This window comes from Geotrypetes seraphini, chromosome 1, assembly GCF_902459505.1.
Source record: "Geotrypetes seraphini chromosome 1, aGeoSer1.1, whole genome shotgun sequence".
Classification (NCBI taxonomy): Eukaryota; Metazoa; Chordata; class Amphibia; order Gymnophiona; family Dermophiidae; genus Geotrypetes; species Geotrypetes seraphini.
The window spans coordinates 366,229,486-366,245,498 of NC_047084.1; the positions used below are offsets into that span (position 1 = coordinate 366,229,486).

At 43.2% G+C, this 16,013-nt stretch overlaps 1 protein-coding gene across 24 annotated transcripts in view; it reads right to left on the reverse strand.

The window, feature by feature from the left end:
- Positions 1–16,013, reverse strand: part of ADGRL3 (adhesion G protein-coupled receptor L3) — a 1,804,713-nt gene that overhangs the window by 327,634 nt on the left and 1,461,066 nt on the right. For all 24 annotated transcript variants that reach the window (XM_033915103.1, XM_033915068.1, XM_033915049.1 and 21 more), the window contains one exon: positions 12,299–12,484. In XM_033915103.1, coding sequence (XP_033770994.1) covers positions 12,299–12,484 — 186 coding nt within the window. The remainder of the gene's footprint in view (positions 1–12,298; positions 12,485–16,013) is intronic.

The following is a 16,013-nucleotide window of genomic DNA, read 5'->3' on the forward strand; positions in this document are numbered from 1 at the left end:
TCCTTAATAGAAAGCCCAATAGATTTCAGTTGTAACAGAAGGCCTCCAGTGCACCACTGTCTAGAAGTCACTGTAAACAGTCTAAGGAAAGACGTACAAGTACAAGTGATCCTTTATGCAAAATACCGAAAAGCTCTGAAAACTGAAATTTGACGTGAACCGGAGATAATCAATTTCTCTGATGCGACACATTCTGAAACCAATGTAGGTGCATGTGTTTCTCCTGTTCTCTGTGCAATTCAGATTGGAGGGCTGGAAAACGGCAACAAGAGCTGCAGATTTCACTCAGAGCAGTGAGAAGCAGCAAATAAAGCATTTCTCTCTGTAAATAGCACAGAAAGTTGAGGTATTGAAGAAGCTTGATTATGGTGTGTCTGTACAATAGCTGACTGACGAATATGGTGTGGGAACAGCACCAGATATATATATATATATTTATTTATTTAATTTGTTTTCTGTCCCGCCCTCCCCAAAGAGCTCAGAATGGTTTACAATATAACTGTTGAAGTTTTACAGTGAGAGTGATGACCAGAAATTAATGAAAAACAGGAAAACTGTATAGGGTAAAATATGAAGATTTAAATCATATGCTGATTGAGTGGATTTGGCAAAGAAGGCATGAATATGTGCCATTGACTGGTTTGATGATAATGAAGCAAGCCAAAAAAAATAAAAAATACCATCAAGAACTGAACATTGATGGTGAGCGTGAATATTCAGAAGATTGGCTGCAGACATTTAAGAAGTGTCATGATGTTGTAGTGTGAAATGATTTTATAATTCTGATATGATCTTAAAATATGTAGCCTGATATAGTTAATGTTACTGAAGTTATGAATTTTGAATTTGAATTATTGCCTGATCCAATAGATCATTTATTCTGAGTGACTTAAAGTAAAAATAATATGGTTTTACAATTCTGCTTGGAGTTAAAGTATGGATTTAAATGTGAATTTCTGATGTGGTCTTTGAGCCAGTACAGCCATTTGTTCAGAAAGGTGTTAAATGCCCCATTCAATAGAACACAAAAGGAAGGACTGAGCCAACTGGCTTCAGAAAGTGTTAAGTACCTGGCCAAAGTGGATAACAGGATGTAGGCCAGAAGACCAAATTCATCTCTGAACTACCCCAGTCTGAACAATAGAAGCTCATTTTTGTGTTAAATGCACCTATTTCAAAATAAAGTACTAAGCCATCATCTTCAGAAAGTGTTAAGTACACCTATTCAGATACCAGAGCTAAACAGAACTTTAAATTCATCTCTGGTTCGTAAAACCAAACAAGAGCCCTTTCATACCAAAGTCATCTCTGGGCTGCTCTAATCAGCAAGAACAATAGAAGTTCATCACACCATTTTAAACAACTTAGACATAGATTCACACCACTTTCAGCAAGGACAAGTGACAATACTCTGTATTGGGACATACTTTTAAGCCACCATGATTCAATCATCATCCACCTAGGAACAGAGAATGGATTCTATTTTTAGAACAGGTCTCAACCCTATAAAATATGAAGCAAAATCCTTTCTCAGGAGGAAAAATGCTCCCTCTCCCTCTCTCTGGAATCAGCCTGGACCAAGCTACAATTCTTCTCCTTGAATCACCATGCTGCTTCACTAGGCCTCTGCTCCATTTTAAGGACTATTCACATTGTGAGTAACTTTTTGAATCCAGATAAATTATTCCTTCTGCTTTAACAACTTTTGTCTTGTGCAATCTTATTGTCTTTGCTCAAAAGGTCCTATCTATAACAACTGACTACCTGCTTGATTAAAGTTTCAGTTTGCTTATAAATGTTCTGAGTCTTAGTTCTTGAATAACTGTTCATATATTATATTTAATTACTAGTCTTATAGCCCGTTACATTAACGGGTGCTAGAATATATGTGTGTGTGTCTGTCTTTATTTCTTTCTTTCTCTCTCTCTCCTTAGCCGCTTTCTGTATTTCTGTCTGTCTTTCTTTTTCCTTGGCTGTCCACCACCACCCCTTGCCTGCTTCCCCTGTCCATTCTCCCTTCCTTTCACCTCTCCTGTGTCCACCACCACCCCGTCACTGCTTTCCTTATCCAGCAGCAGCCCTTCTCCCTTTGTTTTACTTCCCCCCTGTCCATCAGCACCTCTTTCCTGCTCCCCCTGTCCAGCAGTAGGCCTCCCTTCCTTTTTCTCCCCCCCTCCTCCTTCTTATCCCTATGATATACTTACCTTGCTCTGCCCCCCTCCTCCTTCTTATTCCTGATACACTTACCTTGCTCTGCCCCTGATCAGAGGTTCTCTCCGCCAACAGCTGCCTCAAGGTTCACCCAGTTGCACCGATTGGGAAAGTTCCCTCTGCCGCATCCCATACAGTAAAGTGCGTAATTTCTCATCCAAGCTTTTTATTGTGTCATCAGCAAAGTCAACTCGGGGAGGTCTTTCCCCGTCAGATTCAACTACATTACTTCCTTCATAGCCATTACTTAGGTCTTTTGCTGAAGCAGAATCTGCAGCAAAGTAACTATCACAGCTCTTCATTTGTGTCTGCTGGTTTTCTTGTACTGTAGATTCCTGTGGGAGAGCTACTTGAGTTTGTGCCTGCATAGGCACAGTGACATGGAGAGGTTGCAGTGGGGTAGCTATCACCTGTGGAAGCTGGGCTTGGTATGGTGTGAATGGATAGGTGGTGGGTTGTGAAGGCAAAACTTGCTGGCTTGTGGGATTTTGTTGCAGAAGATCTTGCTGACGCAAATGATCACTATCCTCCTTGCACTCTAACTTGTCCCAAGTTTTCCGGGTCCTTAGTCCCTTGCCGACTCCCTCTTCCCGCAGTCCCGACAAACCTTTTGCCTTTAGCAGCAGCCGCAGCACTCTAAACACGCTGCTTCGCAGCCTTCTACTGCCCTGATTTGCTCTGCCGCGTCATCAGGGACGCGGCAGAGCAAATCAGGGCAGTAGAAGGCCGTGAAGCAGTGTGTGTAGAGTGCTGTGGCCGCTGCTAGAGGTTTGTCGGGACCGCGGGAAGGGGGGGCAGCAAGGGACTATGGGTAGCGACCAGACCGCGTGAAGGGAGGGTCGGACGGGGGTTCGGGTGCGCTGGGGGGAAGGGGCCATGACGATGATCTGCCTTACACGTAAAGAATCCTTGCAGCCGCCTCTCCGCACTGCTGCGCGGGCCTGACACCGACAGCCAAGGGCGTCCTGGAGTCCTTTGTAGCACATGCACGCTTAGCGTTTTATTATTATAGATTATTACGGAGCTAAGTTTTAATCAATCGAGCTACCTTTCCCCAAATTAATAGTTCTTTATAATATATGTTTCTCTAAGCCAGAGAGGGATATATATTATTGGTGGAGTTCTCTTCATTTAATAAGAATTATTATAACAATGTTAAATATCTCAAAATCTGTGGTGAAAAAAGCTTCCCCTGATTATGAAGCACCTGAAAGTTTCATTGGTGAATTTGCTAAGAGGATAAGGGATGGAAACCTTCGTCCTGAACAAATTTACAATATTGATAACACAGCTCTTGAATCTGTATAGGTATGTGCGACTCACAAATGGAAGATTAGATTAGCTCTCTGACGCTATGCTAAAATCAACTTATAGACCGCATAACCGCGAAGATCTAAGTGGTTTACAAAAGATTAACAGTTGTTGATCAAGCACCATCTGGTTTTAAGTATACAAAGGACAGGGTAACTATCCTTCCATGTACAAATGCTGCAGGCACACACAAATTAAAGTTGGTAGTGATTGGAAAAAGTCAATAACCCCAATGCTTCAGTGGTATGCATCATCTACCTGTAGACTATTACGTTAACAAGAAAGCATGGGTAACCATAAAAACATTTAGTGATTGATTCAATAACCACTTTGTGCCAGCAGCAAAAGCTCATTGTAGAAAAGCAGAACTGGAAGAGAACTATGAAGTTTTATTGGTTATATACATCTGTACATACACCTCAAGAACTTTTGTGAAAAATAATGTTTCTGCCATTTGTCTCCTTCCCAATGTGACATCCTTACTACAGCCTTATGATCAAGGAATTTTACATTCCATGAAGACTAAGTATAAAGACTTTTTTTCTGAATTGCATGCTTGATGCAATTAACAGATGCATAAGAACTCAAGACTTTCTCAAGGAATTTAGTCTTAAGGATGCCATTTATGAACTTGCCAATACCTGAAAAGATGTAACTAAATTAGAATTTTAAAAATGCATACCCTTTGGCCATCAATGAAAATTAACCTGTAGAGGAGGACTTTGAAGATTTCCAAGTCAGTAATGAAATGCTAATGATATCAAACCTCATTGCTTATGCCAACAGTCTATCATCTGAGAAATGTTAAGTTAGAGGCAGCTGATAAAAGTATTAATGAAGTGCTGAATATTAACAAAGATGCATCTGCTCTGTATTCCTTCAATGGTGGTGAGATTGCTGAAATGGTGTTAAATAAAGAAAAGCTTGAGGATAGTAGTGATGATGAAAATCTTGTGAACTCCGGAGAAAAAAAATCCCTAAAGATATGATACTGTGTGACCAGTTAATTGCTGGCATAGAACAATGTGCATTTATCAGTGAGCATGCCATTATGGCAGTTTGCTCGATCAAAGGGAGACTACTGAAACAGAAACCTTTGTTAATTAGACAAATGACACTGGAAGAAATCTTTAAAAAGTGCCAATGTTCCTGCCCCATCCACAGATAGCCGAATACAGACAGAAAATGATGCATGTTATATGTTTTTGGCTAAGAAAGACTAAGGGGTCCTTTTACGAAGGCGTGCTAACCAATTTAGTGCATGCTAATCTTTAGTGTGTGTTAAATCAATTAGTGCACGCTAAATCAGTTAGCACGTCTTAGCAAAAGAACCCCTAAGTGTGACTAAAGATGATGCATGTTAAAGTTTCATTTATGTTGGAAGGTGTTGTTCCAGTGCCATAGTTTGGAACATGTTTGTGCTCAAAGGGCCAGATTCTACAAATGGCTCTATAATCGATGGCCGCCAATCACATTGTCAATCATGCTATAGCGGAGTGTTCAGAATCACGGCTAACGTCAAATATAGCCACCAGTAATGCAGGCCAGGGTTTGGTAGGTTTACATTTCTGGCCCCTACCTTTGATGAAAATCACATCTACAGAGATGCCTAATGGCACGTAAAGAAATTTCCAGTGTAAACCACGCCTACTTTAAACTTATGCACTCTAAGGCAACTCTGTAGAGGTGATTATGGCATCACTTTTTTGCAGGTGCCTAAGGGCTAGATTTGCTAAGCCCACTGATCGTGTTTGCAATTGTGCACCGACCCGATTTTTCCCCAACCTGATTCACTAACCTCGTGGCCGATCAACCTCTTATCCGATTAGATCTGCGCATGCAAATGATGGAAAATGGCATGCAAATTTAGGAAGGCAGCAATTCACTAAACAATTTCAGGAACAGCAACTGGGCTGATCAATTCAAAAGGAAGCGACTGCTGAGGACCAGTCGCTCACGTCCTTGCCAACTGTCCTGCTCTTTGCTGCCCTGAAATCCTAGCCCTGCAGGCCTCAAAAGTAAAACCATCCTGCTCTCTGCCTCTCTGCTCACACTTCCCCCCAAAACGGTCCTGCTCTCTGCCTCCCCGATTCTCCCAGCTCGCACTACAGGAAAGGACTCGCCTGCTCTCTGCCGCCCTTCCCTGCAGCGAAATCCCATGGTTTTAACCCATGGGCTTAAAGCGGGGCTGCAAAGCACTATTTGGATATTATACTATTGTATCCCCGAAACACAAAGGGATGACAGCTTTTATTGCTAGAGTGATACTTCTGGACAAGAAAGTAATTGGCTGTCTAGCGACCTGCCGTCCTATGGTCAATGGCAGTCGTTGATGATTGTCCATGCCTCTTTGGAACGTCTTTGGTACCCTTGATGCAGGACCAGGCCGCCGCTTCTGTTTGATCTGGGAACATTTCTGGATGGATCTTACTCCTCGCGCTCAAAGTCGACTCTTGAACTTGTGATGTTATACTTCCTTTATGTTGATTGCTTTGGATTTGCTGTTCAACTTCAGGATTTGAGAATGGGAGGGGGGGGGGTAGGAGGGTGATTGGGGGTAGGGAAATGTGTTATGCACTTTTGTAAGACTTCAGTAATGCTTTATTGTTTACATTTCTAGCACTTCTTTGAAACTTTAATAAAAATATTTGAATATATAAAACGGGGCTGCACTATGGCGTGTTCTGTTCTGTTCCAGAACACACTGCAATGCAGCCCTGCTTTACACCCTCGGGTTAAAACCATAGGCTTGTGAAAAAAGTAAAAAGTTTCCAGTTCTGATTAAAAATGTAAATAAAAGTTTCCAGCTCTTCCTTTTGCGGAGAGCATGCACAGACTATCTACAGGCAAAGAAGATGGTCTGCGCATGTGTCAGGATCGCTCTTCAGCGATCCGTGTGGTAGGTTTGGGGCGTGCCTCCGATTACAATAATTTGCATGAGGAGGCTTGGGGAATCGGTCATCCGGCCACGGATCGGATCACCCATGGATCGGATCAGATCTGTGAGGTTAGCGAATCCCCCCTAAGTTTTTTAAAATCACTTTTTAATTGGCTTTAAACGACCAGGTCACTTACCACACCAATTAACACCAATTAAAATGATTACCGTATTTTCACCCATATACCGCGCACCCGTGTGAAACGCGCACACGGGTATAGCGCGCGGGGAACAGAAATTTATGTTAAAAAATTTTACTATAGCACGCACACGCGTATACCGCGCATGCCGCCCCAACTCTCCTCTCGCCGCCCCGACTTTCTGTTTGCCGCCCCGACTCTCCGTTCGCCCGCCCCGACTCTCCTTTCCGAAAGACCGCTCGCACCCCCACCCGAAGGACTGCTCGCACCCCCACAGCCTCCCCCCTCCTCCTCGAGAAGCTGCCTACCGTTGTTTCCGGATGCCAGTGAGCCCAGCTGCTTCCTCTGCCGGCGGTCCCGCCCCTTCTCTGAGCCCTGCACTACACTGCTTCCTCTTCCGGCGGTCCCGCCCTTTCTCTGACGTCAGAGAAAGGGCGGGACCGCCGGAAGAGGAAGCAGCACAGTGCAGGGCTCAGAGAAGGGGCAGGACCGCCGGCAGAGGAAGCAGCTGGGCTCACTGGCATCCGGAAACAACAGTAGGCAGCTTCTCCATGTGGGAGGGGGAGGGGGAGGCTGTGGGGGTGCGAGCGGTCCTTCGGGTGGGGGTGCGAGCGGTCCTTCGGGGTGAAGGATCGGACGTCGGGGGGGGGGGAACTATGTAAAAAAAAATTTGTACAACGCGCTCACGCGTATAACGTGCATGGTTATGCACAGTTTGTAAAATTGTGTATAACGCGCGCGTTATATGTGTGAAAATACGGTAAGTTAGGTGGTAGTAGGACACTTACCACCACCTAAATTACAATTCACTTTAGAGAATTTGGGCCGAAGTGTTTAATGTTTGCCTTATTTTGAAATAAAGTTTGGTAGCAATTTCATGGTCCCATAGGTTTCAGATAAAGGATCGTGTGCCTGTATAGGATTATTTTTGAAGGAGGTTTTAAAGTTCTTCAGGGGTTCTCATTCTTTCAAGGCACACACAGTTCTGTGCACAGCTGCCAAGTTGCTCAGTCCTAAAAGAGAGAATCGGAGCCAGTTCTCAATTTCTGAGAACCCTATCCTGATTCATCATGGGACATGGAACACTGATTTCAATGGATATCAGGACTACATATTCAATGGAATCAGGGACTACATGTTCCATAGTGCTTTAGGACTTAAGTTTAAAACCAGGACTACTAGATTTAGATAGCCTTGCAGCTCTGAATATAGAAGCATTAATCAAACAACAAGGTAACTTTTAAACTAGCATTGCATCTACAGAGTGAGCAATATCAATTTCTCTATACTAAAAGATATTGTAGTTTTTTATCCAAAAGTTAAATTGAATATACAATTCAGTATACTGCCTTTGGTGTTTTTTAAATTTTTTAAAGAAAAGATAATAGAGAAGTTTTAAAATATGAATAAAGACAAAGGGCTAGATTCACTAAGCAAACCGATCATGAACTGATCGGTTTGCAACCCCTTTGGACCCGATTCACTAACCTCTGTGCCGATCCGATTCCCATCCGTGCATGCAAATGAGGGGAAATGGCATGCAAAGTAGGCAGGCAGTGATTTACTAAAAAAATCTGGGACACCGAATGGGCTGGCCGATCAACAGAAGAAGCGACTGACCAGTCGCTCACGTCCTTTCCGACTGTCCTCACACTGAAATCCCAGCCCTGCAGCCTATCAAACCATCAAAAAAAGCCTCCTGCTCTCTGTCGCTCTGCTCTTTGCCGCCCTCCATCTCTGTCACTCTGCTCTCTGCCCTGAAAGGTGGCGAACAGGGATACATTGCCACACTTCTAGCCCTTCAGGAGCCCTGCTCTGGCCGCCCCAACTCTCCTGATTTCTGCCGCCCTTCCCCGCAATGCGAGCCAGTGGTTTTAACCTGCGGGTTTAAAGCGGGGCTGCACTTAGGGGAATGACAGCAGAGAGCAGGAAAGTTGGGGCGGCATAGACTTCCATTTTGGTCACAAACTTCTCCTCCGCAGCCCCCCTTGGTTCTCCTCCTTCCCCTGCAATGGAATCAGCAGCACTTGCACACTGGTGGGAGGGAGGAGACCCACTGCTGTCCCTCCCTCTTCCCCTTCGCTGGCAAGATCGGGTCCTGGTGCAATGTGTATGTGGAAGTAAAAGTAAAAAGTCCCAGCGGAGAGCATGTACAGACCATCTACAGGCAAAGAATATAGTCTGCACATGCGTAGGGATCGCTTAGCAGCTATCCGTGCAGTCGGTGGGGGGCGTTCCTCTGATTGCCCCCCATTTGAATATTAGCCTGCAGTGAATTGGTCAGCCTGCCACAGATCATAGAAACATAGAAAAAGCAGCAGAAAAGGGCTATAGCCCACCAAGTCTGCCCATTCCAAGTATCCCCCCCCTGAATTTACTTCCTTAAAGATCCCACAAGAGTATCCCATTTTTTCTTAAAATCCGTCACGCTGCTGGCCTTTATCACCTGGAGTGGGAGTCTGTTCCAATGATCCACCACTCTTTCGGTGAAGAAGTACTTCCTGGAGTCGCCAAGAAAATTCCCTCCCCTGATTTTCAGTGGATGCCCTCTGGTGGTCGAGGGTCCCATGAGCCAGAAGATATCATCTTCTGACTCGATGCGTCCCGTGATGTATTTATATGTTTCAATCATATCTCCCTGTTCTCTTCTTTCCTCGAGTGAGTACAGTTGCAACTTCTTTAGTCTTTCTTCATACGGGAGATCCTTGAGCCCCATGACCATTCTGGTGGCCGTTCACTGAACCGACTCGATCCTCAGCACGTCCTTTCGGTAGTGTGGTCTCCAAAACTGAACACAGTACTCCAAGTGTGGCCTCACCATGGTTCTGTATAACGGCATCATAACTTCAGGTCTCCCGCTGACGAAACTTCTGCGGATACACCCCAATATTTGTCTTGCCTTGGAGGAAGCCTTCTCCACTTGATTGGCAACTTTCATGTCTTCGCTAATGATCACTCCTAGATCGCATTCCTCCGTGGTCCTAACCAAGGTCTCACCATTTAGTACATAAGTTCTACGTGGATTTCTCTTGCCCAAGTGCATTATCTTGCATTTTTTAGCATTGAAGCCTAGCTGCCAAGTAATTGACCATTGTTCCAGCAGCAGTAGGTCGTGTGTCATATTATCAGGTAATAAGCTTTTGCCTACTATGTTGCAAAGTTTGGCGTCGTCGGCGAACAGTGATACCCTTCCTCTAAGTCCTTGCGTCATATCTCTTATGAATAAGTTGAATAGATCGAACATGGATCGGTCACGATCGGGCAGGTTAGTGAATTGGGCCCAAATTTCTTAATAAAACTGCACTCTGTTGATACTGCAAATCATAAACAGGCAACAGTACTGTAGAAACTAGCTTTTCAAGTAAAATACTAGATCTGTTACTTTTGCCCTATTTTTTTAAGCTCTGTTTGCACAAAAAAATATAAAACTATAATAATAGACAAGGTTGTAATGTATACTGGCCACGCCTGGGCAAAGGATTCCACTGAGCTCTCTCTGCTCCATTCAATTCTAACATTCCATTTTGTTTAATGATTAGAGGAATATGTAATTGCTTTCTTCTCATTCTCTAGGCCAAACAAAATGAAAAGCAAAAAAAAAACTTTGCCAATTACTTTTCTGTAGTCCTCTTGATCAGTGAAGGTGAAAATTACTCAGACTTAAGTAGCAGCTACTCTAGCATCTTCTGTGTGCCCTTCCCCCTCTCCCAACTCCTTCTCATATTAATTCATGCACTCTTAAATGAGCAAAAAGCAGTTGCTCTTCTGAAGAATTAAGAGAGAACGAGTGCAAGTAAATTACTGAGCCTGTCATCTGGATCACTGATTCACATAGCTGTTTTTCAGCACGCTGAAATTCTAATGCAGAGTGCAACTGATTTGCCCAGAGCTCAGAGTGCAAACCAGAAGGGGTAACACTGGTTCCGAAGACTGCAGGCAGGGGCCATAACTGTCATAACATTAATCAAACCCCCAAATTGTTGTTCTCCTTACTATCTATGATCAGCTGAATGCCACAGAAATGGAATGTATAGGGTTGAAAGCCCATTTTATATACAAGGCATGCATATATGCAAATTGAAGAATTTAGTATTCTGATTGGAACTTCCCATTACGTTTGATGCACAAGTTGAATTGCCAGCTTTACCTAATGGTGTTAAACATTACATCTACTGTAGCAGTGATGTTAAGTAATGAAATGTCTTTGTAACATGCTATTACTAAACACATGGCTACTGAAGTACCTGAATGCAATATTCTTGTATAGAAACAAGCTATTCCATCCTTTATCACAGAAGAAGAAAACACAGGGGACTTCATTGTGTGTACTCCTGTTCAAGGACTGCTAAATTTGTTGCTTTAAAAAATGCTTGCCACTACTGCCGAATACTGGCCCAGATAGTCTTCTTTTATGTGCTATTGCACTTCGAGAAACATTGAGAGCCAGATTCTACAAATGGTACTGGTATCAGTGGCTGCCTAAAAATGGGCCACTGAACGCATGCCAATTGCGCACCGGCACCACTTGTAGAATCGCAGCTTCGTGAAATGTAGGCCAGTATTTTCAAGGTCTACATTTCCGGCATCTCATTTTACGTGAATTGCAGATATGGAGGTGCTTTACAACGCCTAACGCCATTTCTAGCATTAGCCATACCTACAGTGCCGCTAGGTGCTGTAAAGTGCCTCCGTAGCCACGATGCAGGCACCTATTTTTAGGCACCTACATATTTTTAAACGCTTAAAAAAAATTTTTAATAGCGTTTTGCACTTAAGTTAGGTGCCTAACCTAAGTTACCGTTTATAGAATATGGGCCTGACTGCCTCTACTAAATAAAGGATATATTTACTAGAAGGCATTAAGGCCCATGACTGCATTAAGGTAGCAAAATACCTGTTACTTTTTTATTTATTTATTCAGTTTTTCTATACCGTTCTCCCAGGGGAGTTCAGAACGGTTTACATGAATTTATTCAGGTACTTAAGCATTTTTCCCTGTCTGTCCCGGCGGGCTCACAGTCTATCTAATGTACCTGGGGCAATGGGGGGATTAAGTGACTTGCCCAGGGTCACAACGAGCAGCATGGGTTTGAACCCACAACTCCAGGGTGCTGAGGCTGTAGCTTTAACCACTGCGCCACACACTCCCCTTTAGTCAATTGGCCATCAAGCTCCAGCTCTGTCTCCCTGATTGGTGGATTTATAGAACTCTCCCGTGTGAGTGGCAATCAGTAATTTGTGCGCTGAGGGATCGAAGAAGCTTAGAGGGAACATTGGAACAAACGTAGGCCAGCATTTCCGTGGAAACCTCCAGAGAACCAGTGTCTATCCCCGTGGAAGTTCTGTGGACCTGGGGGAGGATCCCTATGGGAGTCCCGTGGACCTGGAGGGATCTCTGCAGGGCCCCCGTTGGACCTGTGGGATTCCCGCAATCCCCGTTCCAATGAAGACCTCTAATCTACTCTCTCATCTGTGATAAAAATCAACAGCATTGCGCTGTATAATGAATATAAATGTTAATTTTTATCTGACCGTCATGGACATCCTGAAACCCATTCAAGGACCTTTAAGGGTCCACGGTCCCAATATTAAGAACCCCTGCTCTAAGGCTACTCCTAGTAAAAGAAAGAATTGTATCTCACTTGTGACTGCCCAACATGAAGCAGTGATTGCAATTCTGTAGAATTTTATTACTTACTTTGTTTAAACTTCGCGCAGCACTGTCTTTTCCACCTGGGGTCAGATTCCGAAGCTGCACATCCAATAAATCCACGAGCTGATCCATAGCACGCACTGAATAGGTGATGTCTCCGGCATTCAAATGGTTTTTGGTGTAATCTGCAAGCTCCCTCGCAATATTGGCAGCTATTTCCAGTGACTTCAACTGGGTGAATAAAAAAACCAACACGTTAATTGGCAAAATAAAATTCCATTTCCAATTTGATAGAACAGAAGCAACAAAGAAGTGGGTGTGTGTTATATACAATATATACACTCATTAGTCAGAAGATGCATTAGAACAGTATAATATATATAATATATATTCCTAGGGGAATTCTATGCAAACAAAATTGAAAATTCTACATACTTTATTTGTACATTTCTTGTGCAGAATTCCCACATTCTAATAGCTGGATTCTCACCCCAGGCACCACCCGGCAGTCGCTCCCCACATCACTATCACAGCAGTTTCTCTTTTCAGATTCCACTTTCTCCATTTCTCGCTTAGCATGTATCCCTTCCTCTGTGAAGTTCAGTCCCCAGTTTTCTCTGTCCTTCTCCAGGATGAATACCTCCAGTTTTCCCCTCCTTCCACCTTCTTTTTGTTTACCTATCCTCGACTTCCTAGCAGAATTCTACCTTCTAAAAATCTCCTAGCTCAACCCTCAGCTGTCACTGCCCTCTTTATGCTCTCCCCAGCAAGACTTATATTCTGGCTACCCCTAAGGTATTTCCTTTCCCTCTCAGACAAACCCCCACCTTACTTTTCTCTTTGCCTTTGTCCACATCACACACATACCCCATGTACCTTTCTTCAACCCCTCCACCCACATATCACAGATAAACTATCCACCTTTCTTCAGCCCCCCTCCCCCCCACACACACACCCATGGCACACAGACACACATGGCCTAGATTCTATAAAGTCCGCCTAAAGTTAGGCACCGATATCGGAAATTAATTTGAGCAATAGACATAATCAGTGCTGATATTGGCACTTACCACCTCACAATTGGCTTCAATTGGACTTAATTAAAAGTTAGGCACCTGAGGAGTGTGTGGTGCAGTGGTTAGAGCCACAGCCTCAACACCCTGAGGTTGTGGGTTCAAATCCCACGCTGCTCCTTGTGAACTCTGGGCAAGTCACTTAATTCCACGATTGCCATAGGTACGTTAGATAGATTCTGAGCCCACTGGGACAGACAGGGAAAAATGCATGAGTACCTGAATGTAAGCCACTTAGGTTATAAGTGGTATATAAATACAGTACTAAAATAAATAAATCTCTCAAAAACCTCAATTTTTTAAAAAGTAGGTGTCTAGCCCAAAGTGGGTGTAGATTTTGGGTGTGTTTTTGAGTTAGGCGCCTCTTTGTGAATCAGGTACCGTTAGTCTGATATCGGTGCCTAACTTTAGGCATGGAAAACCCTGGTAAAAATTGGGGATGCCTAAGCACGCTTAGGCGACTAAGTGTGAATCTATAATGGACACCTAAGTTTTATAGAATCATGCCCAGATTCTATAAATGGAACCTTAAATTAGGTGCCCTGCTGGTACCTAACTTAAGTTGATAATGCCATTAAAAAGGAAAAAAAAAAACAAAAAACAAACAAACCTCTTAAAAGGAAAAAAAGGCACCTTAATCACACCTTCGGAGGTGTGTTATAATGCCTAATGCCACAGTAGGCGTGGATAAAATCATATATGGTGTTAGGCTTTATAAAGCGCCTCTGTAGGTACGATTCACGTGAAAGGTAGGCCATGAAAATCCTGGCCTACATTTACAGTGCCTATTTTACACGTAGCCATGATTCTGCAACTGGTGCTGGTACATGATTGACAACTGAGTGGCGTCGGCTTTGAAGGCACCAGCTGATGCCAGCGCCGGTTGCAGAATCTGGCCCTCGATACCAATATCGGCATCTAACCTTAGGTGGACTTTAAAGAATCAGAGTCCACAGTATATACCTTTCTTCAGCCCCTCCACTTCCCCACCTCACTCAAAGCACTGACTACCCCTTCCACCTTGCTGCAGCCCTCCTCCCTCCCATGGGACACACCACTCCAACTACCTGGCTGCTGCCCTCTCTCATCTGTGACACAAAGCACCCTATCTACCTTTCTCCACCCTCACAACCCATGACACACACACTATCTACTTTTCTCTACTGCCCCCTCCCCCAGAGATAAACAAATATATTCTTTACCTTCTGCCAGCCCCTCCCTCCCCCTAAGGCACAGACTAGCTCATCCCCTTTGTTTCAACCTTGCCCTCTCCAAAGGCAAACAGCACCTCAACCACCTTGTTGCAGGCCCTCCTCCAAGGCATACATAATTCCATCCACCTTTTTTTCCAGCCCTCCCCCCCCCCCCCCTTCCAGGTTGGCAGAGAAGGTAAAATTAGCTCAATGTGTAGCTGGGCAGTTCCTGGAGTGGTGAGTATGTGGGGAGGGACGAAAGCTAGAAATGAATGGATGGGCCATTTGGCCTTTATGGCCTGTATCTGCCGTCATGTTTCTATCAGTGCTGCACTGCATTACAACACATGACTGCACCAAATTCTGCGCAAATTCAGCATATGCAGTAGCACAGAATTCCCCTAGGAGCAAATGTAGTACCAGCTGTTGGGAACTGAGTCAATTTCCTGCCTCTGGATAGGAAATGTAAGGAGCCTTTGTAATCTGAGTTCTGAACTCTTTATCTTTTGCTTTTTACTGCTCTCCTGTTGAAATCTGCATAGCATACATGTGCATGAGAAAACAATTTTCAGTTTGGCATAATTTCCTGATATTCGGGTGTTTCTTTTTGTTCGTTTCACATATTTTTTTAACAATATTTTAAAAATATGTACTAAAATTTCTTAAAGAGCAAACACAAACCAAAAAGAAGGACCTCCGAAAGCACAAGGGGAACACAAGTCTCTGGAGTTCCAGGAAGCATTGTTTATTCAAATAATCAGATAAAAAGATCAAATAAAAACAACCTCAGGGTTTATATAGGTACAAAATGTGTCACTGATGATTAATGCTCACAAAAGTGTGCAGAATTTGGTGCACACTTTGTTGTAATGCAGTGCAGCACTTTATTTTTAAAGTAATTTTTTTTTTTTTTTTTGCCACCTGTAAAACTTGTTAGGATATGTATATATCTTGTATCTTTCTCTATCTCTACCTTTCCTATCTGAATATGTTAAATGAAGTTTCCTATTTGAATATGTTCTATGGAGTTCCTTTCAGTTTTTAACTGTTCCATTGTAAACCGCTTAGGTCAGTAAAATGTGAGAGCGGTATATCAAATTCTGAATAAACATAAACAAACATAAAAGTGAGGCTCAGAACCTACAAGATCTGTGTTTCGGCGATTACTCAGCCTTCCTCAGGGGTCCTAAGGTGGATGACACAGATTACATGGTACTTCTTACCTCAGATACATTTTTGAGATGAGTGGTAATCGGAGCCAGCTTTCTGAATAAAATGAAACTAAAATTTCTTAATTCATGAAAATCAATTCAATACATTAATTTATAGGTTAATATGTATTACATTGATTTTGCATGTACACTAAAATGTTAAGGCAGGCTAACAAATTAAAAGTAATACATCCTTATTGTGTAGGTTATTTGTGTAACTTCCTAGTTTAAATGTATAACATTTTTTCCCATTATTCTGACTTGTTCGGTTTTATTCAAATGA